At 38.7% G+C, this 26,753-nt stretch overlaps 6 protein-coding genes across 8 annotated transcripts; 4 read left to right on the top strand and 2 right to left on the bottom strand.

Annotated features, from left to right (window-relative positions):
• Positions 1–1,515: 1,515 nt before the first annotated feature.
• On the bottom strand, positions 1,516–4,101 carry LOC112179538. Of its 2 annotated transcripts, none has more exons than XM_040509901.1 (2): positions 3,626–4,101; positions 1,516–1,849 (listed from the first exon to the last, which is right to left on the bottom strand). In XM_040509901.1, exon 1 carries the CDS (start codon positions 4,010–4,012, stop codon positions 3,632–3,634), a length of 381 nt encoding a protein of 126 aa, XP_040365835.1. In that variant the 5' UTR covers positions 4,013–4,101; the 3' UTR covers positions 1,516–1,849; positions 3,626–3,631. The 2 variants fall into 2 exon arrangements, with proteins under 2 accessions (XP_040365835.1, XP_024173747.1); XM_024317979.2 differs by having other exon boundaries at positions 1,516–1,816; positions 3,626–4,100.
• A 3,778-nt stretch (positions 4,102–7,879) lies between these two features.
• LOC112176441 (nuclear transport factor 2) lies at positions 7,880–13,956 on the top strand. Its single transcript, XM_040510715.1, has 10 exons — positions 7,880–7,886; positions 8,650–8,870; positions 9,900–10,094; positions 10,943–11,246; positions 11,329–11,567; positions 11,670–11,844; positions 12,059–12,180; positions 12,269–12,331; positions 13,188–13,251; positions 13,366–13,956. The coding sequence occupies exons 1-10, from the start codon at positions 7,880–7,882 to the stop codon at positions 13,614–13,616; spliced, it is 1,641 nt and encodes a 546-aa protein (XP_040366649.1). The 3' UTR covers positions 13,617–13,956.
• A 63-nt stretch (positions 13,957–14,019) lies between these two features.
• On the bottom strand, positions 14,020–14,928 carry LOC112178671. The gene is made up of 2 exons (XM_024316854.2): positions 14,763–14,928; positions 14,020–14,431 (listed from the first exon to the last, which is right to left on the bottom strand). The coding sequence occupies exons 1-2, from the start codon at positions 14,889–14,891 to the stop codon at positions 14,060–14,062; spliced, it is 501 nt and encodes a 166-aa protein (XP_024172622.1). The 5' UTR covers positions 14,892–14,928; the 3' UTR covers positions 14,020–14,059.
• A 195-nt stretch (positions 14,929–15,123) lies between these two features.
• On the top strand, positions 15,124–16,593 carry LOC112179447 (mitochondrial import receptor subunit TOM5 homolog). The gene is made up of 2 exons (XM_024317864.2): positions 15,124–15,277; positions 16,268–16,593. The coding sequence occupies exons 1-2, from the start codon at positions 15,191–15,193 to the stop codon at positions 16,343–16,345; spliced, it is 165 nt and encodes a 54-aa protein (XP_024173632.1). The 5' UTR covers positions 15,124–15,190; the 3' UTR covers positions 16,346–16,593.
• A 2,513-nt stretch (positions 16,594–19,106) lies between these two features.
• LOC112180856 (ninja-family protein 6) lies at positions 19,107–22,734 on the top strand. The gene is made up of 2 exons (XM_024319421.2): positions 19,107–19,392; positions 22,331–22,734. The coding sequence occupies exons 1-2, from the start codon at positions 19,107–19,109 to the stop codon at positions 22,732–22,734; spliced, it is 690 nt and encodes a 229-aa protein (XP_024175189.2).
• Positions 22,735–23,308: 574 nt separating this feature from the next.
• LOC112179068 (glycerophosphodiester phosphodiesterase GDPD6) lies at positions 23,309–26,424 on the top strand. 2 transcript variants are annotated; one of them, XM_024317381.2, is made up of 8 exons: positions 23,309–23,545; positions 24,505–24,683; positions 24,790–24,973; positions 25,094–25,168; positions 25,328–25,437; positions 25,534–25,752; positions 25,829–25,984; positions 26,074–26,424. In XM_024317381.2, the coding sequence occupies exons 1-8, from the start codon at positions 23,530–23,532 to the stop codon at positions 26,311–26,313; spliced, it is 1,179 nt and encodes a 392-aa protein (XP_024173149.1). In that variant the 5' UTR covers positions 23,309–23,529; the 3' UTR covers positions 26,314–26,424. The 2 variants fall into 2 exon arrangements, with proteins under 2 accessions (XP_024173149.1, XP_024173148.1); XM_024317380.2 differs by lacking the exon at positions 23,309–23,545 and having other exon boundaries at positions 24,477–24,683.
• The last annotated feature ends 329 nt before the right edge of the window (positions 26,425–26,753 follow it).

The raw sequence follows: 26,753 nt of genomic DNA, 5'->3' as shown, positions 1-26,753 counted from the left end.
TGTTGGTAGCTTAATATATTATACGGTGTGTATTAGATCAGACATTAAATAGGCTTTAAGTGTGATAAGCAGATATATGAGTCAGCGATCTGTTGGATTGGATTTACAAAGGTAATTGGCAAACTCTGAAATAGAGACAGTAACTATTAGTATTGTGGATGTTGGATTGTTTATACGAGGGAATAAAATGAGACGGTATGTCATTGGATATGTGGACTATGATATCACAAGTGATTTGGATAAGTGTCGATTTACTACAGCTTGTCAGCTTATCTATGTACTCTTAGTATAGGACCGGTGAGTTAGAAGTCGAATATCCAATATACAATTTCTTTATACATCACGTACCAAAATTGCATTCCATTCAAATGAATATGTTGACTAGATTGAAAATAAACCCTAGCTTCCATCAATTATGGAATGGTATGAAACAAGTCCTAAGGGAAAGCTAGGAAGAAAAGTGGTGATGGAATGAAAATGAATCTAGACTAAACGTAGTGAGATTGCATCGGGGGACCAAGATATATTGTGAAGTGACTCGTCACCAGCTCTTAGATTTGAAGTTGATTGAAATGGAAGAAAAGGGAAGAGATGTAACGAAGGGAGGGTATCCTTGTTTGGCATTGTATGGTGGAGTCGCAAAAATTTACCTACTCTTGAAGCATGATTTTTAAACACATCATGAACTAACAGAATTCAAAATTATTAGTCGATATGTAATAAGATCATGCCCTCTTTGTGGTAGGTACTCTAAAATTGTTCCTAACATCCGCGCAGAAAGAGCTGGAGAATTCGGAAGAGGACATTTAGTACAGCAATATTGATGGGTTTGGGCCGTATGAAAACTGAATTTTGGAGCCCAATGTTCTTGCCAGATATCTTTTTAAGTTGCTTATGGAGCCCACCTTACAAAAACCGCCAAGTTCTCTCGCTAAGCTGATCAAATCGTTGTCGACGAACCCATCCTGAGTGAGCATGAGATCGATTCATGGCATTGGCAAATAATGCATAGAGTGGGATGAACATTTTAGTTCATTTCAAACTTTCTAAAGAGTTCATTACCTCTGTAAAATAATTTGTGTGGCTATGAAATAGTGATAAAGTCAGCATTGTTGCAATAACTATCATCTACCCCTGGTCCTTAGAAACCAAGTTAAGTAGAGGGTTAGATTTAGCTTAGAATCAAGCACTAAAGTTGCCCAACTAGGGTAGTCAGACAACTGTTTGAAAAGCAAGCATTAAACACTAAAGCTCACGGAAAACTAGAAGCGGGACCTGAACTGTTGAAACTATACTATCACAACAGTGACATTCATCTCTTTAGCCAATAGACCTGAACTGTTGAAACTATAATATCACAACAGTGACATTCATCTCTTTAGCCAATAAGATCAGAGAAACGTTTCTACGATTTCCACAGCAGATTCACCCTCCAAAGATTTTGGTATAAAAGTCATTCGATAGGACCACTCCAATGATCCAGTCGATCATCTTGCTCATGATAATCATCAAAACTTACACGAGTCCATGAGGCACTTGGAATTAATAAAATATGGGTGCAGCAGGGGAAAGCAAATCAAGAAGTTTCACAAAAGTTCAAGAAACTTTTTTGTGTCATCCATCAACCAACTGCTGTTGCATTTGGGTTTTATACAAATACATTCTTCGACAAACCAAAGGGGGAAAAAAGGGTTGTAGCAGCAAGTACTCTTTATTTCATGTCAAACACAGTATTACAATAACTGAGCAGACTAGACGAACATGTACCTCAGTATGAAGACCACCTCTTTAGTGACAGTTCCACAAGTCCATAAGCCTGCAAGAAGCTCCCAAGAGTCAACGATAGGGACTAGCACACAGTAATACCTCGATCAGAATACGGATGAAAAGGCCATCATTGGGTTTTACCATATGATCAAAAGAAGCAAAGCAACAGCAATAAATGTAATTTTTGGAAAAAAAAAAAAAAAGGAGGATATATACACGAAAACAAAATACAAAGACAAGGAAAGGAGCCAGAGAGAGAAACAAAGGAAAACAAAAGAAATACGAAAGAGCATGTGGATATACTCCATTTCCTGTACTTTATGACAACACAATTGTCTACACATGTACGGCTTCCGAAAGAAATAGTACATCCACGAAGTAAGTCAATAAGCTCAATGAATTGAGCAGATGTAAATCAACACCAGAACTGATGGTATGTGGGCAACTATGGATGTCATGCAACAAAACAATTATGCCGATTGATATCAACAGCAGATACCATCTATGAAAAGACGATATTCCACTAATAGTGTTTTTTTTTTTAATTATCAGAAAACAGAATACTGGAGCATGCAAGTCTCTACAAAATTGGGGGATTTAAAGAGGGAAATAAAGAAAAAAGTCCTGGTTCTTTAATTCCTCCTTTAAAGAGATTCTCTCTGTTTCATTTCCAACCTATGCAGAAGAAAGGAAAAATAGATTAAAAGATTGCATCTTTTCTCTAATTCTAACTTCAGTTCCCCACAATGAATGTGCAATGCAAGCACCACATTATCTGATAGATGAATCAAGTTATTTATAAAAAAGCAAGAGGTCAAAATATTTTCTTCAAGTGTGATTAAAGGCTCCAATCAAAGATAAAGAGCATATCAAACAAACTCCGGTGGACTTTGACTACTGCATGTACAACTAAACCCTAATAGATTGGCTTATGCCTTACATTGGCATTATACTAAGGTCTAGGGGAGGTCACAGGATCTAATTATAAGCTCTCGTCATTATTTTTTGTCTACCTACTATTCTAAATTCTGAGCACCTCTTTTTGGCATGCCATGCTAAGCCAGGAAGACAACATTGCCCTGAACTGATGGGGTTGACAAACCCATTGAGCAACATAAGGTCATTTGGACCAATCTCTCTTTCAGTTAAGTTTACAAAAGAGAGATAAGGATAACAGTAAACCTTCCAAAATAAAGCAATGCAGCCATATCTTCGATCCTCCAATGAGGTAAGGACTATGCCTCAAGGTTTAAGGTGTGAACTAGGGTGTAAGTACTTGACTTACTATCACATGATGTCTAATAAGACTCACTGATGGGAACATCTCATGGTTTCCAAACAATAATGCCATAACAATGAAGCATATAAAAGGTCCGACGAGACAAGAAAAAAGTCTAATTCAAGCAACATAGAACCATGAATTGCACTAATAAAAAATTATAGCTACAATACCTCTTACAAGCAACAATTATAACCAATCAAATCAAACTCTGGTAAACATATGCTTCCAGAGCCAGTTAAAAAACCAAAATTACAATCCTAATACGGCCATCTGATGCATTCCCCAACCCTAAAGGAGACACACACATATATTCTCAAATAGAAACCCTTATGCCGTCGTTACGCTATGATAAGACAACACAATGCAGACCATCTTTGCAACTAAAAATCAGAAACAGTTTCAACACTCACCATTTTATATCAAAACTGAAGGAAAAAGAAAAAGAAAAAAAGATTCCTACTTTTGCATATAGATCATTCCATTACTCCATTTCACCATCAAAATCATCAAATTTTCTTACACATTATAATCAAAACCCAAAAATTAAATTAAAAATTACGATTCAGTAAACCTTACCCTAGTTCATCTACAATAGCCTCCACCTCTGGCATTGTAGTCCTCCTCAACGAAATCCACCAAGTACACCGGCGGGAAATCCGAGGGGGTGAAGGTCTTCTCCTTCATCTGCTTCTCGACGTCAGCCTTCTTCAAAACGGTGCGTTTGATCGGGGGGCGGTTGCGTCGCTGGTCGCGGGGGAAGTACTTGATGTCGAAGACGGTCTCGGGGTCGGAGGTGGGGACGCAAGCGGCGACTTTGACGGTGGCGGGGCACTCGAGGCGGTACTCGGTGGCGAGCGGGACGGCGAGTCGGTATTCCGGGTCGGCGCAGGGACCGGTTATCTCCCAGGGTTTCTTGACGTAGCGCTTTAGGGTTTGGAGGAGGGACGACGCCGTTTTCGCCATGGAGATTCAGATCAGGTGATTCCTGAGAAAAAACAAGAGAAAGAGAGAGAAGGGGCACTTTTTCGGTGGAAGAAGATGAAGTTTTGTGATGTACACGTGTTCTTTTCTTCCATTTTGTTTTATGAACACTATTTTTCCTTCTTCTTTTTTTTTGAAAAAATAAAAACAATTTAACTATTTTTTAAAAGTTTTTATTTTAATTTTTTTATGAACTTTAGAATTTTGTATGATCCATTAGTCAGTCTCATTAACTTTTAGTGTTCATGGCGGGTGTAGAGTTTTGGGAAAAACTCTCATATGTTATTTGGACTATCGTCTATTGCATTTTTTTGTATTTTAACTTTCAAAATTACCCTTATGGTACACCGTTTCTCAATATAGAAAATTACACACAAGTGATCTTTTGAAACTTTAATTAGTGATAAGGCTACTTAATTATTTTTGTACACATAGGGCCACTTGCTTCCACAAATTAATTCATCCGTGACAATTTTACCCTCCCACTTTCTTTTCCATTAGTCTACGCCCTTTTACCCCTCTCTCTCTCTCTCTCTCCCCCCCCCCCCCCCCCCCGATCACATTCTCTCTCTCTCCTCGACCACATATTTTCACACCTTTGGTCTCCGCCTCCGATTCCGGCGACCACCGCTATAACGCTCCCCCCTTCTAATTTCGGCGACCACTGCCTCCGATCTGGTGAGATTTCAATCGGTCCAAGCTTGCAAAACCTCGAAACGGCGCCGCCACGCCTGAAGACGACGACGAATAAGCTCTGATCGGAGCTACCTCATTGGAGTCCAACTCAGATCTCCGATTCTCAACTCGCCTGTGGTTTCTATGTGAACTCGACCTTGTGCTCGTACTTCGGCGTTGAGATTGCTTCTCGGGCCTCTTCCCCAAGCCCTACGAACCTGCAAGTTGTTGCCGGCGGCCTTCTTTTGCCTCACCGACTCGGCCTACCTGTGCCTGACCTGTGACTCGAAGATCCACGGTGCCAACAAGCTCGCGTTGCTCCACTAGTGCGTGTAGATGTTCAAGGTTTACGAGCAAGCTCCGGTCGTCGTCACTAACAAGGCCGACGTCGCCGTCCTCTGACTTTGGTGTTGGTGTGCTTCTGGATCTCATTCTCGGTGTAGATCCGAGAGCTGTCAGCGTTTCTCGGTGTTCTGCCATCGACTTTCCTAGCGTTCTCGTGCTCCCTTGCCTCGGCTTCGTTGTCTCCAAGTCTCGGATTCGCCTCGCCTCCGTCTTTTCCCAAGTAATTCGCATTTTCCAATTCGTTTGAATTTGAATTTGTAGCTGCAAATTGTTTTGAAAACCTCGATTTTAATTGCCTAGTGGAAATTGTGAAGTAATTGTTCGTAGTATATTTGGATCGAACTTTTGTTTATGATCGATGAGTAGTATTCACTGCTATGGGTTCTTAGAATCAAATCAAAAATGAAAAATGCATTTTGAGGTCTTGCAGCTTACAATGCATTCCCTGTTAGGGTCAGAGGAAGCAAAAAGATTGACATTCTGGCTATTGCCATTTGTTATTGATTGATTGTTGTCTTATCTTATATGCTATTGCATGTATGTTGGTGTAATGCTAGCATTGTATCATAATTTTGTATGAAACTTAGTTTTCTAGCATTTCTTGGTTGAGATTTGTGTTGCACTGTGGTCAGAGTAACTTTTGATAATGGTTAGAGTAGCTTTTGTTACTGATGAGAGTAGTTTTCTGGTGTTGGTGACAATAGTGTTTGTTACTGGTGAGAGTAGCTTTTGGTGTTGGTATGGATAGTAGCTTTTGATTTTGGAGAAAGTAGCTTTTGATTTTGGAGAGCGTAGCTTTTGTTGCTGGTGACAGTAGTTTTTGTGGTCTCGTTGGAAATCTCACCAACGTAGCTTTTGTTTGTAATAGTAGCTTTTGTGACTGATTATTGTTGTTGGTGAGAGTAGCTTTTGGTGTTGGTAACAGTAACTTTTGTTGGTATGGATAGTATCTTTTGATTTTGGAGAGCGTAGCTTTTGTTAGTGACAGTAGTTTTTGTTGCTGGTGACAGTAGTTTTTGTGGTCTCGTTGGAAATCTCACCAACATAGCTTTTGTTTGTGATAGTAGCTTTTGTGACTGATGATAGTAGCTTTTGTGACATTGCCGGAAATCTCACCAGCGTAGTTTTTGTTGTTAGTGACAGTAGCTTTTATTGCTAGTGATAGTAGCTTTTGTGACCTCGCCGGAGGTTGCCGGAAATCTCATCAGAGTAGCTTTTGTTGCTTGCCACAGTAGCTTTTGGTGTTACTGACAGTAGCTTTTGTGGTCGCCGGAGGTCGGCCGGAAGTTGGCAGGAGACCCGCCGGAGGTCGGCCGGAAACCTGCCGGAGTTGACCGGAGACCTCGCCGGAGAGGAGAGAGAGAATGATTGTTGACTTTTTACTCTTGTAGCATTTATGTAAATATGTTGGTTTTTTATATCCAAAATATAACATCCTTTTTAATCTAGTGGCCTTATGAGGGAAAAAATTAATTGGTGGCCTTATGACTAACAAAACATTCAAAAATGCACTTACATGTAATTAACCCTTTTTTTTTTTTGAAAGATAATAACCTCGGAGTCCATGCCCAGCCATGAATCAAAGTCACCCACAACAAGCATGTGATCCATGAATTCAAGGACATGCGGTATATATAATTTTCTGTAATCAAAGCGTCTTGATACTTTTACATACTTTTCTATAGAGAGGGCTTTTCTTCTTCTTCGTCAAATCATTTATTTCCTCTGCTAGATCTATGATCTCTTTCTCTAGAACCTTTCCTTTCTTTCCAAAAGTATGATCCAACTTTGCTAGCTTTTCTTCAAGTTTCTTGTCAATAGCATTTGGCTTTTCTAACAGTTTGTCATCTTTCTCTTTCATGTCATTGAATTCTTCTTGATCACCATCATCAACAGCTTAGATGATTTTTTTTTCTTTTTCAAATCCAACATCTTCTAGAAGATCTAATGAGGGCTTCAGTTGTTCTTGAATGACTCCATAGTTAGCAAGATCATTTGGATCATAGACTTCCGAGAAACAAAAACAATCCCATGAGATTTGATAGCTCAAAGCTATTTGCAACAACAAAAAAAAGTTTATGGGGTTTTGCCATTTAAATTAGTTGGTAGGAGGGTTATGGAACTTTTTGAAACTCAAACAACATCACCATAATTCATCAAAATTATATTCTCAGTCAGTTTTCCTATGTGGGATAGTTTATAGATTTTCATTCTTTTATTGAAGTTATAAAAAAAAAAAAAAATCAAAGCAAGAAGAAGACGAGGGGAAAGTTTATTTTCTCCCCAAAAAATCTTGGCATCAAATCAAGAAATGTTAATAAACGAAACAAAAACCACATAATTTCTTTAAATTGAAGACTACTGTTGTTCGTAGAGGTAAGAAGAATTTTTTTTTTCTTTCTCCTCTTTTGTGTCTTTAGTGGTAATTTAACATGAGTTGACAAAATTAACTATCACTTGAAAAAATGAAGAGGTTCAAATGCTAATTTTAGAGATATGAATAGAACCTCCCCAAAGAAATTAATCACTAATATGTTCACCAAAGAGTTTACCTATATTTTTCAACCCATCTATTATTAAACCAACACATGAATGGCACACAATCCACAAGCTGAAAAGCTTGGCACATGTAGCTTTCATGGTTATTGCATGCTTATAACTCCAAAGTCTAGCTAGAATGCTAGTTACATATGTATGATCCAACTGATTTGGAATTAGTCAATTGAACTTTGAAGTTGCTAAATCAGAGCCTGCAAAGCGAGGACATCCCAATTTAGAAAAAACTTCATATCCATGTCAATTGATATCAAATAGTAGAGGCACCGAGGGATGGCCGGTACTTTTTTTTTTTTGTCAGAAACTAAGTTTGACTGTATTGTACTTGTTAATGTTTGCCACAAAAAGAGAATCTATATATATTTTTTTACCATAGACTCATAAAGAAAAGATAAGGTACGGGTAATCAATACTCGGATGCGTACTTGTGTTTTTAATCTCAAGTACACTTGAAGCTGTAGTGGTTTCTACTTTCTACTCCACTGCTTTTCAATCATAGAACTGACCAGATCGAAGAGATTAGGACATGGGATTATGAGATGAAGCATCTACTTTGCATTAATTTGAAAACTATTAAACACGCCGGTTTGTATTAATATTTGAAAAGAGTTATAAACTACACGGGAGCATTAATAAAAGTTTCATATAGAATATATCAATATACGAGTATACTAGTAGATTTACAAAAGAATTGAAATGTATACAGAAAAAGCAAAATTTAGATAAAATTTGGGTGCCGCCCAATTTATTTGGAGTTGAGTTTAGGCTCTTTTTTAGGTCAATTTGTTTGGGGTTAGATTTAGATAATTTAAAAAAGCAACTTATTATAAACAAAAACAAAAGATCGGAAAAAAAAAAGAAAAAAAATCTTAAAAGGATTACGTAGAATCTTCAGAAAATTTGGATATTTTATTTCTGGACATCCTTATTAGGGTAAAATTTCCATACTTGGAATACAGTTTTAAATCTACTCATAAACAGAAAAGAATCCAAAAATACCCCATTCTGTTGTGTATTCCAAGAACTGCAAAGAAATAAGTAAGGAAAAAAAGGGTCTTTTTATTTTATTAATTACTCACAGTTGCAAGTCTTAAGGGGCTTTTTCTCTTGTGATCTCATCAAATATATAAAAAAAGCTCCAGCACCTTTGCTCTCTCCTCTTCTTCAAATCTACTCTCAACTACTTACTGTTCCTTGTCTCTTCAGCTTCACTTCAAGCCCCACAGATCTCTCTCCTTCCAAAGCCCAGATCACTTCCAAGCAGGTATTGCAGATTCTTCACTTGAATCCCCTCTTTACTCTTTATTCTCCATCTTTAATCTTATTTGTTTAACATACTTTGTAAGTGATCTGCAAATTTCAAATCTTTTAGGTCAAGTTCTGTGCTTTTGTTTGGTATGTTCTGGCCCTCTTGGGGTTTTGGGGTTTTTTGTGTAGTAGGGTTTTAATCCAATCTCAATCTGCAATCAGATACTGGTTTCTCTATTGAGTTCTGGGTCTGGGTCTGGGTCTGCTGCAGTTTTCAGCTGACCCTTCTTTTGCTGAGTTCAAAGTCTTTGTGCTTGCTCAATCCAGGTGGTTCTGGGGTTACTGTTTCTATGACATGATTCCAATACTTTTGGCTGTGCTAAAATACTTGTATTTGTTTGCATATTCGCGCGATTTGGGGGTGTTTATGTAGGCATTTGATCTTACTCTATGGTTTATGATACTCTAAACCCTACTGATTAGCTTAGAGTACTTGGTCTTGTCTACTATCCTGGTCTTGTATAAAGTCTTTGTTCGGTTAGGTCTTCTTGCCATATATAAAGAGAGAGACAGGGAGAAGGAGTTGGATCCAGGCTAAGAATTTGGGCTAGTTTTATGCTTAACACCTTCAAATCGTAGAACTACCATTCATAAAGAAAGTTAGGTGTTGATCCCTATTCATAGCTTTTAGTGATCCTCAAAGGCAAAGCATTCATGCAATATGCTGGTGCTTAAAGTCCTCTTTGCACTTATTTTGGCTTCAGAGTCTTGTACATAGTTATCACTTCGCTGGTTCTTTTGTTTACGGGATATAGTAACCTATCATTGCTGTGCCTGCTTATGGAATCTGAGTATTGCTTTCTAAATAGTCAGGCTACTTGCCCTGCTAAATATTTATAAGTTCTTTTTAAATGCATTTGTTTGGTCAACTATCGTTGGAATATGTTGTTTTTAGCTCTCTTGTTATGACTTATCCACGTTAGACATCCAAGTGGTTTTATTAATAGTTTCTTCTACTAATTCTTAGATTTTGAACTTTCTGTAGATAGCCATGCAAGAAGCAAAGTTGGCAAATCCTACCCTTCCTCCCAGTGCTCAGCTTGTCGGCAATGCCTTTGTGGAGCAATACTACCAAGTCCTTCACCACTCGCCAGAATTAGTGTATAAGTTTTATCAAGATTCAAGCGCTTTAAGCAGGACAGATATCAATGGCAATATGACAACAGTCAAAACCATGGATGTAAGTGTACTTGGAATATGGTTATGTTCCTTGTTCAATTTCACTCTATTGCCTTAAATCAGTTACATAATTTAATTACAGTCACTGCCAAAGACTTGACTATTTTATTTCATATGGCTGTACATGAATTCATCAACCTATTTGTCAATGTTCCTGATTCAGTTTTGACTGAAGGCCTTAGGTTAGTTATTTGAAACTTCAATTGATAAGGAGTATGTAGATCTTTTTCATTTTTTTTGTTGTTGAAGAAGACAATGGCATTTTTAGCTTTCTTTGAATGAAGCCAAGTAGAAGACAAAACACTTGTTTCATGTCATGCAAGCTCTAATTTTAGACTGTTATTCATCAATAATAATCGATTTATAATGGTATAATCTATTTGGTAACATACCCAACTACTGTTACCTATGAATCTGGTCATGGAAGTTTTAGTAAACTGGCATGCAAGCTTGCATACTGAACTGAAAGTGTAAGAAGTGAGGATTCCTATGGACCAAATTCACTGCCTTTTTTAAGAAAAGAATTTGTGCAAGTATGCAGTTTTTGGCATTATGTTTCCCAGTGGCGTCAGCTTTGCCATTTTCCTTGACAACTATGTTAAAAAATCATGGATTTCGTGGTGGAAATTTATTGTGTGCCTCATAGACTAAAAGGTGTTGCCATTACTTGAAATTATCAGTATGGTTCATCATTCTGCAATCATAGTGATCTTCTTGTTGGCTTTTGAATGTGTTTTGCAATTGTTTCTTGGGCTGAATTTACTATTTGAAGAATGCTGAACTATCAATGTAACTCTGAAGTGTCGATTAAAGTGTTGCATTTGATAACGTAGAATATTTTTGGAACAGGCAATAAGGGTAAAAATTAAATCCTTAAATTACGAAGAGTATACAGCAGAAATAAAGACTGCAGATGCTCAGGATTCTTTTGAGAAAGGGGTGATTGTTTTAGTAACTGGATGCTTGACTGGAAAAGACAACGTGGGAAGGAAATTCACCCAAACGTTCTTCCTAGCTCCACAGGAAAATGGGTACTTCGTCTTAAATGATGTTTTTAGGTATATCGAGGACAATGAATCATCACAGACTAACAGTGTCCCGGTTGACACCATTGATGAAAGTGCTCCAGAAGCTGCCTTGATAGCAGAACCAGGTGAGCTTTACCTTTCTTTTTTGGTTTCTCTTTTGATTTGCTTTAGCCTTCATTTTCCAATTGCTTCGATGTTTGTCTTCAGAACCTACTCAAGCTCCTGATCATCTTGTGGTGGAGGAACCTGCAAGTTCCTTGGATGAGGATCCCAATAATGTACCCGAAGTTTGTGATCCTTCAGATAATGAGGAAGGATCAGTTATTGAAGAAGAGGTTGTGATAGAGGAGCCCCCAATTGAATCAAGTCAGAGTAGAGATCTTCCAGAAGTTGATCCAATCCCTGAAACCCAGGAGGATGCTCCGAAGAAATCATATGCATCAATTGTGAGTTTAGGCTCATTTCTCTTCTTTTTCTTCTGACCAAGAAGATTTAAATTTTTTATGTCTAGTCTATTTTTGTGTTTATTTAATGCAATTTTCATTTAGGTAAAGGTAATGAAAAGTAGCGTCGGATTCAGTCCTGTCCGTGATGCCCGAGTGAGGACAGTATCTGCAAACACTGACCATCCATCCCTTGGTTCCGCAAAACCTTCTCTGGTACCAGAGGCATCAGCTCCTAGTGGTGATGCTGCTCCGGAAAGTAGCAATGCTCATGAGGAAGGTAAATAATACTCAGCTTCCAGATTCACTTTTTAATTCAAATTGGAAAAAAAGAAAAGACAAAAAACAAAAGTAGCCACCTTCCGGCTGGATTGCTGAGTTAACTTTGTCTAGACCTGTCTTAGTACTCATCTACTCTTTCCTCATGGAAAAGAAAGTGGTATCATGTTCTAGCTTTAAAATCTATATTCTGAATTATATTTTATCTTTTACAGCTGAAGGTCACTCCATACATGTAAGGAATTTGCCATATGATGCAACTGTCGAACAACTTGAGAAGGAGTTTAAGAAATTTGGGTCTATTAAGCGGGACGGGATACAAGTCAGAAGTAGTAAGGTGTGATTTATGTGTTATAGTGCACTTCCATGTTCAATTGAGAACTCTTTGATGTAGGCTTACTGGTCATATAATTGGTTTATTGCAGCAAGGATTCTGTTTCGGCTTTGTTGAATTTGAAAGCGTGAGTTCCATGCAAAGTGCACTTGAGGTATTGTCTTTTACCTTTGTATTCCACTTTTCATTATTTGCAAGAAATTTCTTGATGTCTGCCTTTTTAGCCCTATGATCCACTCCTGAAAAGAAAAAAAAAGAAAGACACAAAAGACCACCATCTCAGCCGCCTGGCCATTGGCATTAATGCAATGACTGTTACCTCAATAAAATTTATGGGGATGCTTATATCTGTTTGAGAAGAAAGTGGAGGCAGTGGCTGCTGTCTGTCATATAATGACAGGCACTACATGACTTCACCATCCCTCCTTCTCTCTTTGTGGGGTGTTTAAAAAATTCCAGCACTAGCTTCTACTTTACAAAACTTGTGAGTCTTTAACTGAGTGCTTTTGTGCTTTCCTATTCCTGGCTCTTGAATATCTAGTAAATGTTATCTCAACTTAGTTTGTGGATAATTGTTGTTTGGATTAGTGACTTGGAAAGGCCACCAGAGAAAAATTGAATGATTATGTAGTTACAGCTACATTAGCTTAAATTCCGATTATTTTAACCTCTTATATTTAACAAGCTAGTGCACCTAGACCACCGGATTATCAGACCTTTTATTGTGACATTTTATATGGTCGGCTATCTGATGCAAGTGCTTGCTCTTTAACTCGAAGCATTAATTAGGTTTTCTTTAATCTGTGAACTTGATTGTTTCTTTTTATGTAATGTTTACTCTTTAAGTAGATTGACTAAGAACTTGTTCCTGACCCGACCCAAACCTAAGACTTCAGAGCTTTGCCCTGTCCGTTCTTGCCTTTCGTTAACCATTGTTTCTTCTGATCTTCATGAACAGTTGACTGGGCTTGTTTGTTTATCCATTTTAAACTTGTTGAAATTCATGTCAGGCTTCACCTATCGTGATCGGCGATCGTCAAGCAGTGATTGAGGAAAAGAGAACCACAACCCGAGGTAAGCTGATGAACAATTTATATTTTTTGGGTATAGAATTTAGAAGCTTTCCCCAGTCTCTTCTCTTGTTTCTGAGATATGATGTAGAACTGACAAAGTTGATGGTTGTTGCAGTTAGCAATGGTGGAAGAGGGAGGTTTTCTTCCGGAAGAGCTGGCTTCCGAAGTGACTCTTTCAGGGGTGGTCGTGGAAACTATGGTGGGAGCCGTAGCTTTGGAAGGAATGAGTTCAGAAACCAGGGTGAGTTTTCACGATCCAAGTCATCGGCTGGACGCAATGGAGAGGGTTATCAGCGCGTCAATCCAAATGGAAGGGGTGGTGGTCGCCAAGGGGCAGCAAACAACCGCAGCTCTGTTCCGACTTGAACGAATCTGAAAGAAACTGATGGATAGGAGATTTTTTTGACACAACTCGAGGGGGTCACTTTTTTCTTTCCTTGAATTGCATTTTGGTGTTGGATAAAAGCAGTGGTATTGTGCCATTAGAAATTTAGGTTTTTTTTGGTATAATTACAGGAGATTCTGTAAGATTAATACGTACTTTTAACCCCCGTTTTCTCTTAGCTTAATCTTATAGAGCTATGGGCATGAAAAATTTCGTGTTTGTTTAATGTATTCATCCATAAGTCCTTTGTTTAGAAACCAAAATAATCATGTATTCTTGTATTTTGATCATTAAGAATCTCTCCCCTTCCATATTCTGATATATGCTTGTTGCCATCTCTTTTTATGTTTGAATTTACAACTATCGTAGATAAGTCACCAATAATGAGCAAGAAATCGCAAAGCGAGACCTAGGTCATCGAATTTCAATTTGATTTCTGCAAGTTGGATACAAAATTTGATGCACCAAAAGCCGCAGAACCACCCACCACAGAAACAGCGGCAACCACAGCCTGTACAACAACCTCCCAAGGGTAATCCTCAGGCACAAGAAAAACAGACAATGGACCCAAAAGCAGTAGTCCCAAGCTCAGAGTCAGCAATGCCCCCGGAGTTCCAGGGTCAGTGGCCGCCGATAGGACTCCAAATTCTTCAGCCTTTGACAGCAGACCGAGCTTCTCTATTGCCGACAGTGAGAGTCCGGACTTCTCTGCCGCCGATAGCAGACCAGCTTTCTCGGCCTTGGTCAGCAGCTTGAGTTGCTCCACCCTTGTTAGTAGCTTCACCTGAGTCGAATTCTGCATTGCAATATTGCACACATCCTTTAGTCCCTACTGTCAAACAAATTTCATGACCAAGCTACTTATGCAACCCAACTACCCTAGTACCATTTTTCGGATACCTATTTCACACCTCGATCAATACATCCAAAATTTAACCACGGTAGTAACGCTATAGGAAAGGCAACAATCTTAAGTAGGGAACTCCATAGTCAAGAGTCGCTACACGTGTGATTCACTTGCAACCATTGCAATATAATTTAGCGAAATTTCTCATATGAGTGACCAAGATTAACTACATAGAAACCAAAAAACGCGAAAATTGTAATCAATTTTGTGATGGACCGACCTTTTTGGAGCTAACGGTTTTGTTCGCTGCGCGGATCGGTGTCCGGGCAGCCATGGATTTGGGTCTCTGTGGAGAAGTATACACCAACGGCAGCACTCCTCTACTGCCCAAAAATGCTTTGGCCTCCATATCTCTCTCTGTGTGTGCTCAAAAATGCTTCCTCAGAAGTCAGAACATAGCATATGGTTGGTTTGAGCTTAAAGTAGTGATGGACAAGGCAGATGAGGTTTCGAACGTCGACGTGGCACCATGTGGTTGGGTAAAGGAGTTTTTTCTTTTATCTATTATTTTTAATCAGTGAAGGTCGTTTTGGTAATTTCGCAACTTAGAGGGTCCGTTCCGTATAAGTACAGCTGGCCCCCGTCGATTCACATCAAAAACCCCAAATCTAAAACCCTAATTCTCTCTTGAGTTGCCGGAAAATTTCGATGGCGAGCTACGCGATCCCAGTTGACAAGGCCAAGGCTTTCTTGCGCTCTCAGTATCAGAATGAGGAAAAGTGGGCTCTCAACATGGTACTGATATACTGAATCACTCTCTTTCCTTTTTGATTTTGTGTTGTGTATGTGTGTATTAATTAGTTTGGGAGATTACATGGAATTCTTGAGTTTGATTTACTGAGTATTTGGATTCCGAATTTCTTAGAGTTTGATTTGCTGTAAGAATTGAGAAACCTCTGCATGATTACAGATTGTTTAGAGTGATTGGAATAGTTTAAGTTTGATGTTCAAGATTTAAGTGAATTTGTGATGGAGTCATGGAGTAATTACTTGAAGATATTATGTTAGTTTGGATTTGTAATTGTGGGATTAGTGATGGGTTTATAGGAATATGTGGGCAGGCTTCAGTTGTGAGCTGGTTTTGAAGGAGCGAATTTTTTGAATTTGTATCAGTGTTCTGTAAGCAGAATTTGAATAGTTGATGTGTATTCGTTGTCATAGAATTACCGAGTGGGTGGCTGTTGTGTCATGATAAGAGACCTGTGCTAGATCATCAAGTGCGGCCAAAACTCTCTCTGTTTATCTAAGATGCGGATCCAAGTTATATGACTATATCCGTTTCTGTATTAGTTGTTGTTTCACGATGTAGGTATTATGATAGGGTTATTATCTTAATAGCGTTATCTCTTTGAGAAAAGAGGAAACTTGCATGGTATGAAGAAATTATATTTGGAGAGAAGGATGTACTGATTAGGTGTCTCGTCTATCAGAATAGCATTTCAAAGAGGAAGCATGAATTTTATGGAGAAATTACACTTGGAGATAGATGTGCTGTGATTAGGTGACTCGCTATTTTAGGGTTTGATCTTTGTATTCAGGAGAAATTGGAGCCTCTGTTTTGATCTTTCAAAAGTTCCAGATTTTAATGGTTTGTATAATTGTATGACTTTCTTTGTAGAACTGAGAATTCTTTGTTTTACATGGACCTAGTTGGCATATCATTTCTTTTTGTTTGATGAAACAGTAAAGATCAAGGAACTAAAGTTTGTGTTTCCTCTCTTGCAGAAACTGCTCCGTGCTGTCGGTGTCTTTGCAGGATCAGTGATTCTGATGCGGACTTACGGTGATATGATGGCAATTTGAGTGTTGATGGAGGGCTGACACAGGCTTAGCCCCCTTAATTTCATGGCTTGTAGGTCTGTCTTATATGTCAAGCAGTTTTAGGGTACACATCCTTGTATTGTGTATACAAGGATTGGCAGAGTTTTTGGATTTTGAAAATGCAAATGGTAATCGGGCGACCAGCCACTGAATTGTTGAATGTTTATTTCAATTAGACCATCCCAATTTCGTAATTAATGATTGCTTATGTGAAAGAGTTACCGTACCTCCATCAAAGTTGTTTTTCTCCAACTCCCTCATTGTATGATTGTATACATGCATTCTCCATCAAAGTATAAACTAGAGCGTAGACGCATGAGGCCCATAAGTGCTCTCATGCCCAATAGAAAATATACTTTTAAGGCCCGAGAGAAAAAAGCACTTTCAGGCCCAACAGAGGAAAGTACCTCAATCATAGATGTTTTTCCCCAACTTCGTCATTGTAGGTATTCTCCACAACGACAAACCATCTTTGGGAGCTAGAGGCACTTCTCAGGCCCAATAGAAAAACACCATCCAGGCCCAACAAAGAAAAGCACTTCCCCCTATAATGAAAAGCACTTGTCTCCAACAAAACAAGTAGGCCGGTTGGCCCCCAGGTCCCGGCGCCTGGGCGCCAGCACTGACAGCAAATCGTGCGGAAGGGGACAAGCAGGTATTACGGTGGAGATCTTGCCACGTACTCTGCCTACTTGTCAAACTCCCACTTGCGCGGACCCCATTCATCTGCATCATCAAAAGTGACGTCCCTCTTACAGATTTTCGTCACGTGTCACCACGTGATCAATTCTCCTGTCATCGTCAGAAGCACCAAGTTGAGTGCAAGAAGCCCTTGTGCATGGCCCACACGTTACATCCGATCCCAGTGACAGACGCCGCCAATTCCACTAATTCCTCGCCGCGCTTTTTTGCTCCCAATCCAAAATTACTGCCATTAACCGTCGTAAAAAATATTTTTACCCGTCTTCCACTTGCTCCGTGGTCAAATTATAGCCTATAGCTGTTTCTCATCGACATGGTGTGGGCTGCAAGAATGTATAAATTCAGGTAGAGGCTAATAGGCTATAGTCCTTAGAAACTCAAATAGATTATGTGTAATAATGGACTACAAATAATAATGACTGAAATCACATAATACTGTCAGTACATAAAATAACTTCTTGTATAATGTTGATATTTGAAGATTTTGGGTCGATTTGACTCTCTATTGGAAATGACATAAATTTATTTCCGTTTGAACCATGATGTAAATGATCTTTTAAAACATTTCAAAGGTATCACCTACTTTGTGTCTAGACGATGATAACAATAATAATTTACTGGATTTAATCATAATTATATTGTGGTTTCTAATATATATTCTGTTACCAAAAACTAAGTTTGTATGCTTAAGCTTTTGAATGTTGAAAGATCCACTACTGGTTTTCTAAGTTTAAAAATCCCATCAATTTAACTAAAACCATTAAACCAAATCTGGCTAACAAAACCATCAGAGTAATTAATTAGAGATGGAAAGTCTCACAGAAATGAAAGAACAATGCAAAGCAGAGATAAACATAAAAGGACATTAAACCATGATGAAATGCAAGTGAAGAAAAGTGTGAGCATCCCCTAAAAGTTGTTACAAATTTAACCTCATCCGTCAACCCCTCTAACCTGATAAGATCAAATTTGGATTAATCCATGAAGAAATGCATGGCAAAGTACTCAGAAACTGAGAAACCTAATTACATCTGTCAAAGCAAATTAAACCCATTTGAGAAAAGTGAAAGCGGGATAGAGTTTTGGGTTTTTGAATCCGCCCTCGGTAATTACCACAACAATCCAAGCCAAATGGCTTCCATGCTAGTAACAAGCTTTACAAGTTTCCTCCCATATTCGACACGTGCTTTAACTCTAGGGCAACAGAGTTTAGCCAACAGACTTCTTCTCCAGTCTGAGCAATTTGAGTTTCAGAGTCTACGGGTTTCGGCCACAATCTAAGTGTCTTTTTTTCCATTGCTAAACCGCCCTCGTGGACCGTCTTAATTTACAACCCGGGCCAAAGTCGAAAGTGGCAGATATATAGAACACAGCTAGGTTACAGGTGGTGGAAGAAGCTCAGATTCTGCAACTTGGGCTAAAGAAGCACTTGTTTCTCGCACTCTAATAGAGTAATAGGGCTAGCTCGAGTGTCACTGTGAATGCTCTGATAATATCCACGTGGACTCTTAGATGTGCGTTGTCAATTGTCACTTGTAATGCAAAAGCAGAAGAAGAAAGAAGAACCTGCGTCGGTTTCTCTTGTGTCATCTCTATTTAATCCTCCCCTATCTGTCTCCCTTGGATGCATTTGGTTGGATAGCTAGTCTCTCAAGAAAGAAGAAGAAGAAAGTAAGAGCTCTCTCTTCCTCTCTCTCTCTCTCTTCTTTCTAGAGATGGCACAAGTCGGTACCCACCGGCCACCTCCAATCTCTTCCATTTTCCGGCCCTGGTTGATGGCTGTGGAGGTCCGGTGGGTACTATCACTACTATGTGGGGGTCGCTTTTGTCATTACTTTGATAGCAAAGCCAGTACCCACTGGTCACCTTCAAATCCTCCAAAGGTCAAAACTTTCAACTTTCGACCTCTGGTTGTTGATGGTGACGCTTTTGCCATCCCTAGTTTCATTCATTCTCTTGTGTGTTTAAGTTTGTTATGACCGACAGACCGAGTTTACAAATTTTTGTTCGTGTTTTGTGGTGTATATATATATATAGGAAAATGGCGGGCGAAGAGGACCAACACGATCTCGGGCTCTCACTTGGGGGACTTTACCGAGGCAACTCGGGTGGGGCCCGCATGGCACGCGCTGTGTCGGTGGGAGTCAATGTGACTGAGGTTGCGGCGGCGCCGAGTCCCAGGGCGGTTTCTCTGCCGTCGGTTAGGGAGCTGGAGATGATGAGGGTCTCTGAGGTTCAGTTTCTGAGCAGGGCGATGGCTACAAGCCTGAGGTTGACTATTCAGGAGGAAAAGGCTAAGAAAGCTCCGGCAGCGGCGTGTATATATGGTTAGGGATTTTTTTTTAAATACCATTTTACCCTTTTAAATGCATATATGGTTATAAATACATATGTTTTGTCCATTTACCCCATTTTTAGGGATTTTTTTCCCACTAACCCTATTGAGTTTTTTTAATTCTCTCTTATCCAATACACTCTAAGGGAGTCTTCCCTAATACCCCATTAAGATTTTTTTTTTGTTTTTAATTTTTTTTTTAATACCATTTTACCCTTCACCCCTTATTTACTTAGAGAGAAAGAGAGAGAGAGAGAGAAACTATAGGAAACTTCGCCGGAGCCGGCCGCCGGAATCCGGCCAACTTTCGCCGGATTCCGGTCACCGGCCCCAATAGACATTTATTGCCCCCTAATAGAGGGGCAATAGACGTCTATTGCCCCAATAGTCTATTGCCCCCTAATAGACGACTATCAGCCATGTATTGCCCCCCAATAGATGACTATCAGCCATGTATTGCCCCCCAATAGACGTTTATTGCCCGCCAATAGAACTTTCGTTTGCCGGAATGAAAATTAATCTTGCTAAAATTAGACAAATAAAACTTTAATTAACAAAAAAAAAATAAGAGATTACATCAATTGAAAACATCTATTGCCCCGCAATAGACGTCTATTGCCCCCCAATAGTCGTCTATTGTCTCCCAATAGACATTCAAAATTTTTTTTTCTTTCACTGTCCAGTTACTTTAAAAAAAAAAAAAAAAAAAAAAAAAACGGATTGGGCACCCAGAAAATGATCTGGGCACCCAATCTTCTTCTTCCCCAATTGACCGGAACCCTCTCTTCTTGCTGCACCAAATCCCCCAGTCTATCGAAAACCATACTCTTCGTTTCGGCCTCACCTTCTAAAGCACCGGACGTTCGTCCACGACTCCTCCTCTAGCGCTAAAAGGATCGAATTGGAGACGAGGCCTGAATCGAATTCGATTTGGCTGGTCACTGAAACAAATCTGAACTCGCCGGAGCCCGAGGCTGAAATGACGGCGGCTGGTGGTTCTGCAAAACGGAGCTGAGGCCCTCGCTGGATCGGGTCTTCGGGTCGAGCGGTGGAGATCGATCTCATCGAAGCCGGTGATGACCTCCTCAACGATGTCTCGAGTCGGACAGATCCCTGCCGCCGTTCTGCAAATCCTCCGGTCCAAATCAGACGGCGTCGAACAGTGTAGAGCCATGGGTCTTCTGCGTCGTCTCCGTGGTTGAATTAGTCGCCGTCCGGGAAGAATAGATCTCCATGTCACCGTGAAACTTTCTCCGGTGAAGGTGGTCGGTGATCTGTACGTGATTATGGAGAGAGAGAGAGAGAGAGAGAGAGAATCGTGCTGTGCTGGAGAGAGAGAGATGAGAGAATGGCATAAAATGAAGTTGTTTAATTAGACTGAGGGTATATTTGTCATTGTACTCTGAATTGGGTTAGTGAGAATAAAAATCTGTTGCTGGGGTAAGTGGGAAAAATTTGGCTCATTTTGGTGCTTTTGGGCAAGGACCCTTATTATTATTATTATTATTTGAAAGAACTACATATATAGTTGTTTTTAACTTTTTTGAAGAAGCTGTATGCATGTTTGGATGCCCCTGGACAGAATCGGACCTGACATGAGGTCTGTGAGTGAGTCGTCTCAGGCATAATGTCTCGTCGGGGCCTAAATTTTTTTTTATATATCTAAAAAAATTATTAAGTAAATAAAATGTACGTAAGTCTTTTACTCAAAAATGAGATTGGTATAGTTGGTAAGTTGCATTCTTTTTTTTTTATGTTACTCCTAGCCTAGGTGTGAATTCCTTTTCTGTTGTGTATTTATTTATTTATTTTTGTAAATATTTTTTTTTCTTCTTTATAAAAAATATAGGCATATTTTTATTTTTCCCCTCAAGCCTCAAAATCTCAAGTCTAGGCCTACCCTAGATGGTATGGATTTAGGGAGTTTTTTCTTGTTATGTTTAATTATCATGTATATCAGTATATATGTCTATATATGTGTCTATGCACGTTTCTCTTTAGTTGAATGCTTAGATTGATAGTAAAGAGAAGAGACAACTAATTAGAATGAAAGAGGAACAATGTCATTACTAGGAAAACATATATATCTCAAATTATTTTTGGAAGGCCTCGGAATTATTTATGCATGGGGAAATATTTTAGGTACCTAATTAATACGATTTATTAGTTGGTAGATGCGTATATTCGATTCTATGATGAAAAGTGTAACGCCTAGGGTACGTAGATAGTGTGGGGGATCGAGACATGAGATTAGGGCGGAACCCTCAATGGTCAATGGTGACGATGGTGATGATTGGTGAACAACATATCGAATCTTCCAAAAATCTGCCTTCCGACAAAAATTAAATAAAATCTTCATCTGACAATTATCGAGCTAGGAAAAAGGAAAATAAATTCGAAATTATTGCATATAGACAAATGCTAAGAAAAAGGTCGAGGATCCACTATACCGACAAATGTTAGGAAAATGTCTAAGAAACAAATTCATTAGCAAATCGACAAATATAATCAAGAAAAAGTCTATATCCGACAATGTGTCGACAAATTAGGGAAATGTCTATCATATTTAACACTTTACGAATCTTCTCTAGGTTTTCTGGTTTACCTGATCTGTTTTCATTTTGATAAACCAATTGCAGATAAGTTATTGATGTATGCTTGTGGATCCTATCTTTTACAACGATCAGAGTTCCTTCCTAGCATATTTTTGCTGCCACACTATGCTAAACATAAACACCAACATTACATGATATGTCCACGTATTTTTTAAGCATTCATTAGAATTGCATACATGCTTGAAATCCCTGCTCAAAAAGCCACGGTCAAAGTATTTTGCACGTCCAGCCTTTGCTTTGACACGGACATATGCTTCCATTCAACTTTGTTCTACATTTTCCTTTGAGTTCTAAATAAATCTAAGTTCCTTACAGGATCTGGACGCTTGGCTGCAACAAGCAACACAGTTAGTTCTGAGCTTAAGTCTGGAGAAGGGAGCTCCAATCAGCCTGTGGTCACCACGACAATGATGGCTAACACAAAAAAGGTGAAGGCTGATGACCCTGAACAAGACAGTGCAGCAAAGAGGGCTAGAGTTTATCATGGCAATGTTGTGAGGCCAATTAGGCGTGAAGGGATGGTTAGAATGCCTTCTGTGAAAACCATTGGGGCTGATGGGAAGAAAGTGGAAGGGTACCTGTACAAGTATCTTGAAGGAAAAGTGCGGATTGTATGTGCTTGCCATGGGACTTTCCAGTCCCCAGCGGAGTTCGTCAAGCATGCCGGTGGCAATGAGGTCGCCAATCCTTTGAAGCAAATCACTGTTTCCCTTGATTAAATAACTAGGTCTATGGTGGTGGCAATTAATGCAGTCACCCCCTGTGGAATGTTAAGAAATACGGACGTCCTGATGAGTTTCGTACGTAATTAACTTTGTTCATCATGTAAGTGTCATGTTCTGGTGTTCCATCATTGTAAATGGATCTTAGCTAAATAAAACTAATTGCCTATGTTTGTCCATAGACTATAGGTTTATATAGACCTTTTCCTTGCTGTTTTAGTTTGGTAGATAGCAGTTCTATCACTTGTATGCTTTGGTTACAAAATGCATGGTTCTCACATCCTGTTGTTTGAAATGATTTTCAAAGCCCAAGCCCAAGCTCAATCTGCTCTTTATAATCTGGTTCGAAAGGTCAATCCCAAGCCCAAGAGCCATATTTGATAAATTCTCTTGTCCTTGACCCAAATTCTAAATAACCAAACAAGGAAAATACATTTTCTGCTTCATTTCTCCTTGGAAAGAAAAATATGTTGGCCCTTTATTCCCTTATTTGTTTGACATCTCCTCCTCTAAATTCTAATCCAAAACCTAGTATCATCCAATCAAGCCACAAATGACAAACAACCATTCAGTCAACGCCAACTCACAGTCCCAACGGCTCTACGAGGAATATTCTTTGGTTTTAGAGCTAAGATCCATGGCGCTTAATATTCAGAGTCTCCCATATTGTAAAGGTCTCGCTCACACACGATTCTACCTTACCTCAGAAAACCACATATGATTGCTTTACACTTCCCAAGGCGCACGCTTTTGTGATCATCTTAGGGGTTCTCAAAAGGAGCCTAAAGTTCCATGGCTTCCTCACACTGTAAGCTTTGAACTTGACCCCAAAATAGTGATGGGTTTCATGTTTTCAAGTCTTGTTCGTGTTGTTTGTGAGTTAATGATTACTGGGTTTTTGTCAGTTGTTGAAAGATTTGATCTGTTTTTTTTTTTGGTGGTGTAGTGATAAATTTTTTGTTTTTATGTCTTGTTCTTGTAGCTGGTGTCAGGTTTTGAATGTTTGTGTGTGAATGGTTACTGGGTTTTCTCAGTTTTGTTGAAAAATTTGATCTTTTTTTTTGGTAGTGTAGTGATGCATTTTTTGTGTTTTTAAAGTATTGTTCTTGTTGGTGGTGCATGTTTTTGAATGTTTGTGTGTGAATTATTTCTGGGTTTTTTTCAGTTTTGTGGAAATTTTATCTTTTCTGGTAGTTGATGTGATTCTGATATTAGCTTTCAATCTTGTTAATTGTTTGCCTTTGGGAATTTGCTTATCTGGTTTTGTTTTATTTGTTTAAAGTTGGCATTTGACAATAGAAAACAACCCATCTTGGTGATTAAAGAGGATACGATTCTTTTGCATTTTGGGGAAATTTGGTTTTAGTTGGAAAATGCCTTGATTTTTGTTCTTACTTTAGCAAAATGATAGACCTGGGTGTTTGATCTGAGGTTGTGCTTTCTATTCTATTCGCGAGTAGGTATTTTAGTTTAATGAGACAATTGGTTTTCTAAATATGGGATACAATACGGCTTTATTCTCCAATATATATGAAAGTGAACATACTGGGCAAATTTGTTATTTATCTATACTGGTCACAATAAGCACTCTTATGTTTAGAGAGTTTAATGAGACAATTGGTTTTCTAAATATGGGATACAATACGTCTTTATTCTCCAATATATATGAAAGTGAACATACTGGGCAAATTTGTATTTATCTATACTGGTCACAATAACCACTCTTATGTTTAGAGAGTTTAATTATGGTGATTATGCATTTGACAGGCTTTGCTCCTTTTGTATTTCTACTACTCCTCGTTGGATGTTCCGCAAGGCCGTTATATCCACTTCCAAGTAAAGAGGCCAATAGATATAGACAGCCTCTACAAACTTCTAGACCATACAACATTGCACATCGAGGATCAAATGGAGAGATCCCTGAAGAAACTGCTGCAGCATACATGGTACAAATTCACAAAATAGTTAGATGTTGTACGCTTTTAGCTTAGCCTGATTCTCATTGTTTTTGACCTGATTAAAAGTAGTTCTTAAAACATGGCATTCTTGCAGAGAGCAATTGAAGAGGGTGCAGACTTCATTGAAACAGATATTCTATCTTCTAAAGATGGTGTCCTTATATGCTTTCATGATGTGACCCTCGATGAGACAACTGATATTGCAAAGCATACGGAATTTGCAGATCGCAAACGGACCTATGACGTTCAAGGGGTCAACACCACCGGTTTTTTCACCGGTATGGAAGCCCTTCTGCTTTCAACACTTGTCAAAATGTTAATGTAACTGAATATTTGATCTTATTGCCATTTACCGTAATTAACTGAGGATAATAAAACATCATTTTAATTATATGCAGTTGATTTTACACTTAAAGAACTGAAGACATTACGAGTGAAGCAGAGATACCCATTTCGTGATCAACAATATAATGGTTAGTTATTTTCAGATAAATAACTCTGAGCTTATTTAAATAAATATTTAAAGTACAGAATTAATCATAGTACCCTTGATCATTATATAGAATATATGTAAAATGCTACATCATCTATGATCTTTTAGAGTAAGTTTATTCTTTTGGTATTTTCCTCAGGAAAATTTCCTATTATTACTTTTGAGGAGTTTATTTCAATCGCACTGGATGCACCCCGAGTTGTTGGCATATATCCGGAGATTAAGAATCCTGTATTGATCAACCAACATGTGAGTACCCTGAAAGCTGCAGCCAAGGCTGCACCAAACCTGATTAGTGTTATGCCTTTCTCAATCACACTCAGCTAATGCCTAATTTAATGACAGGTAAAGTGGTCAAATGGTAAGAGATTCGAGGACAAGTTTGTGGAGACACTTAAAAAGTACGGATACAAGGGTTCATATATGTCGAAAGATTGGCTGAAACAACCTGCATTTATCCAGTCATTTGCTCCAACTTCACTTGTTTATGTATCAAATCTGACAGACTTGCCCAAGATCTTTTTGATTGACGATATCACAATTCCTACTCAAGACACTAATCAGGTTCATGTTACTTCCTAATGTGTTTAACAAGGAAAAACTCTTTATAAACCTTAAACTGTATCACTGTAATGTGCAGTCGTATTGGGAAATTACTTCAGACAGCTACCTTAGCTACATTAAGGAGTATGTGGTAGGCATTGGACCTTGGAAGGATACTGTGGTTCCTGTAGTAAATAATTATTTGCAAACACCTACAGACCTGGTCCCCATGGCTCATGCACATAACCTACAGGTAGGGTTTCTTTTCTGTTTCCGTTGGGTTTTGGGTAATGTGGTCACTCTCGATGGCATTCTTATATTTGTTCTTGAATTCCAATCCAGGTGCACCCCTATACATTCAGGAATGACAACTCCTCCCTGCACTTTGACTTTCGTCAAGATCCGTATCAAGAGTACGAGTACTGGCTTAATAAGATAGGCGTTGATGGACTCTTTACAGACTTCACAGGCAGCCTGCATAATTATCAAGAATGGACCTCTTTTAATCAAAGTGATAACAGTAATGCGTCAAAGCTATTGCATAAAATAGCATTGCTGGTCTCTTCCTATACAAAGGCATGAGACAGTACATTTGTGTATCATTTTGTCTTGTAATAAAATTCAGATTTGAGTTCTTTTAAAAAAAAAAAAGATTACCAGTACAGTTAACATTCTCAGCAGTAATTATTAATATTACCTTTCAAATCAAATAATGTTAATCCAAGGAGTGAATTACCTCGAGATTTTCTGGTGAACCACATTTTCATTATACCAGAAGAACAAAGGAAAAGGAAATTACCTTTACAGAATTTGCTTCTATTAAAGAGATTGTAAAAACAAGGTACCTCAACTCCCTTGCTACAATTATACAATCTATAGCCCACAGGTTTTCTGAACAAATCTTGTTTTTGACCATTGTCTGTATTGACTCAGATTTTTCAAGTCCATGTTAGAAAGATTTAGAAAATTAGAAGTATTATCCCTGGTGCATTCCGTTCATCCCACAAGAGGAAGTTGCAAAA

This window comes from Rosa chinensis, chromosome 7 (assembly GCF_002994745.2).
Source record: "Rosa chinensis cultivar Old Blush chromosome 7, RchiOBHm-V2, whole genome shotgun sequence".
NCBI lineage: Eukaryota > Viridiplantae > Streptophyta > Magnoliopsida > Rosales > Rosaceae > Rosa > Rosa chinensis.
This window is presented reverse-complemented; position numbering and strand designations above follow the sequence as displayed.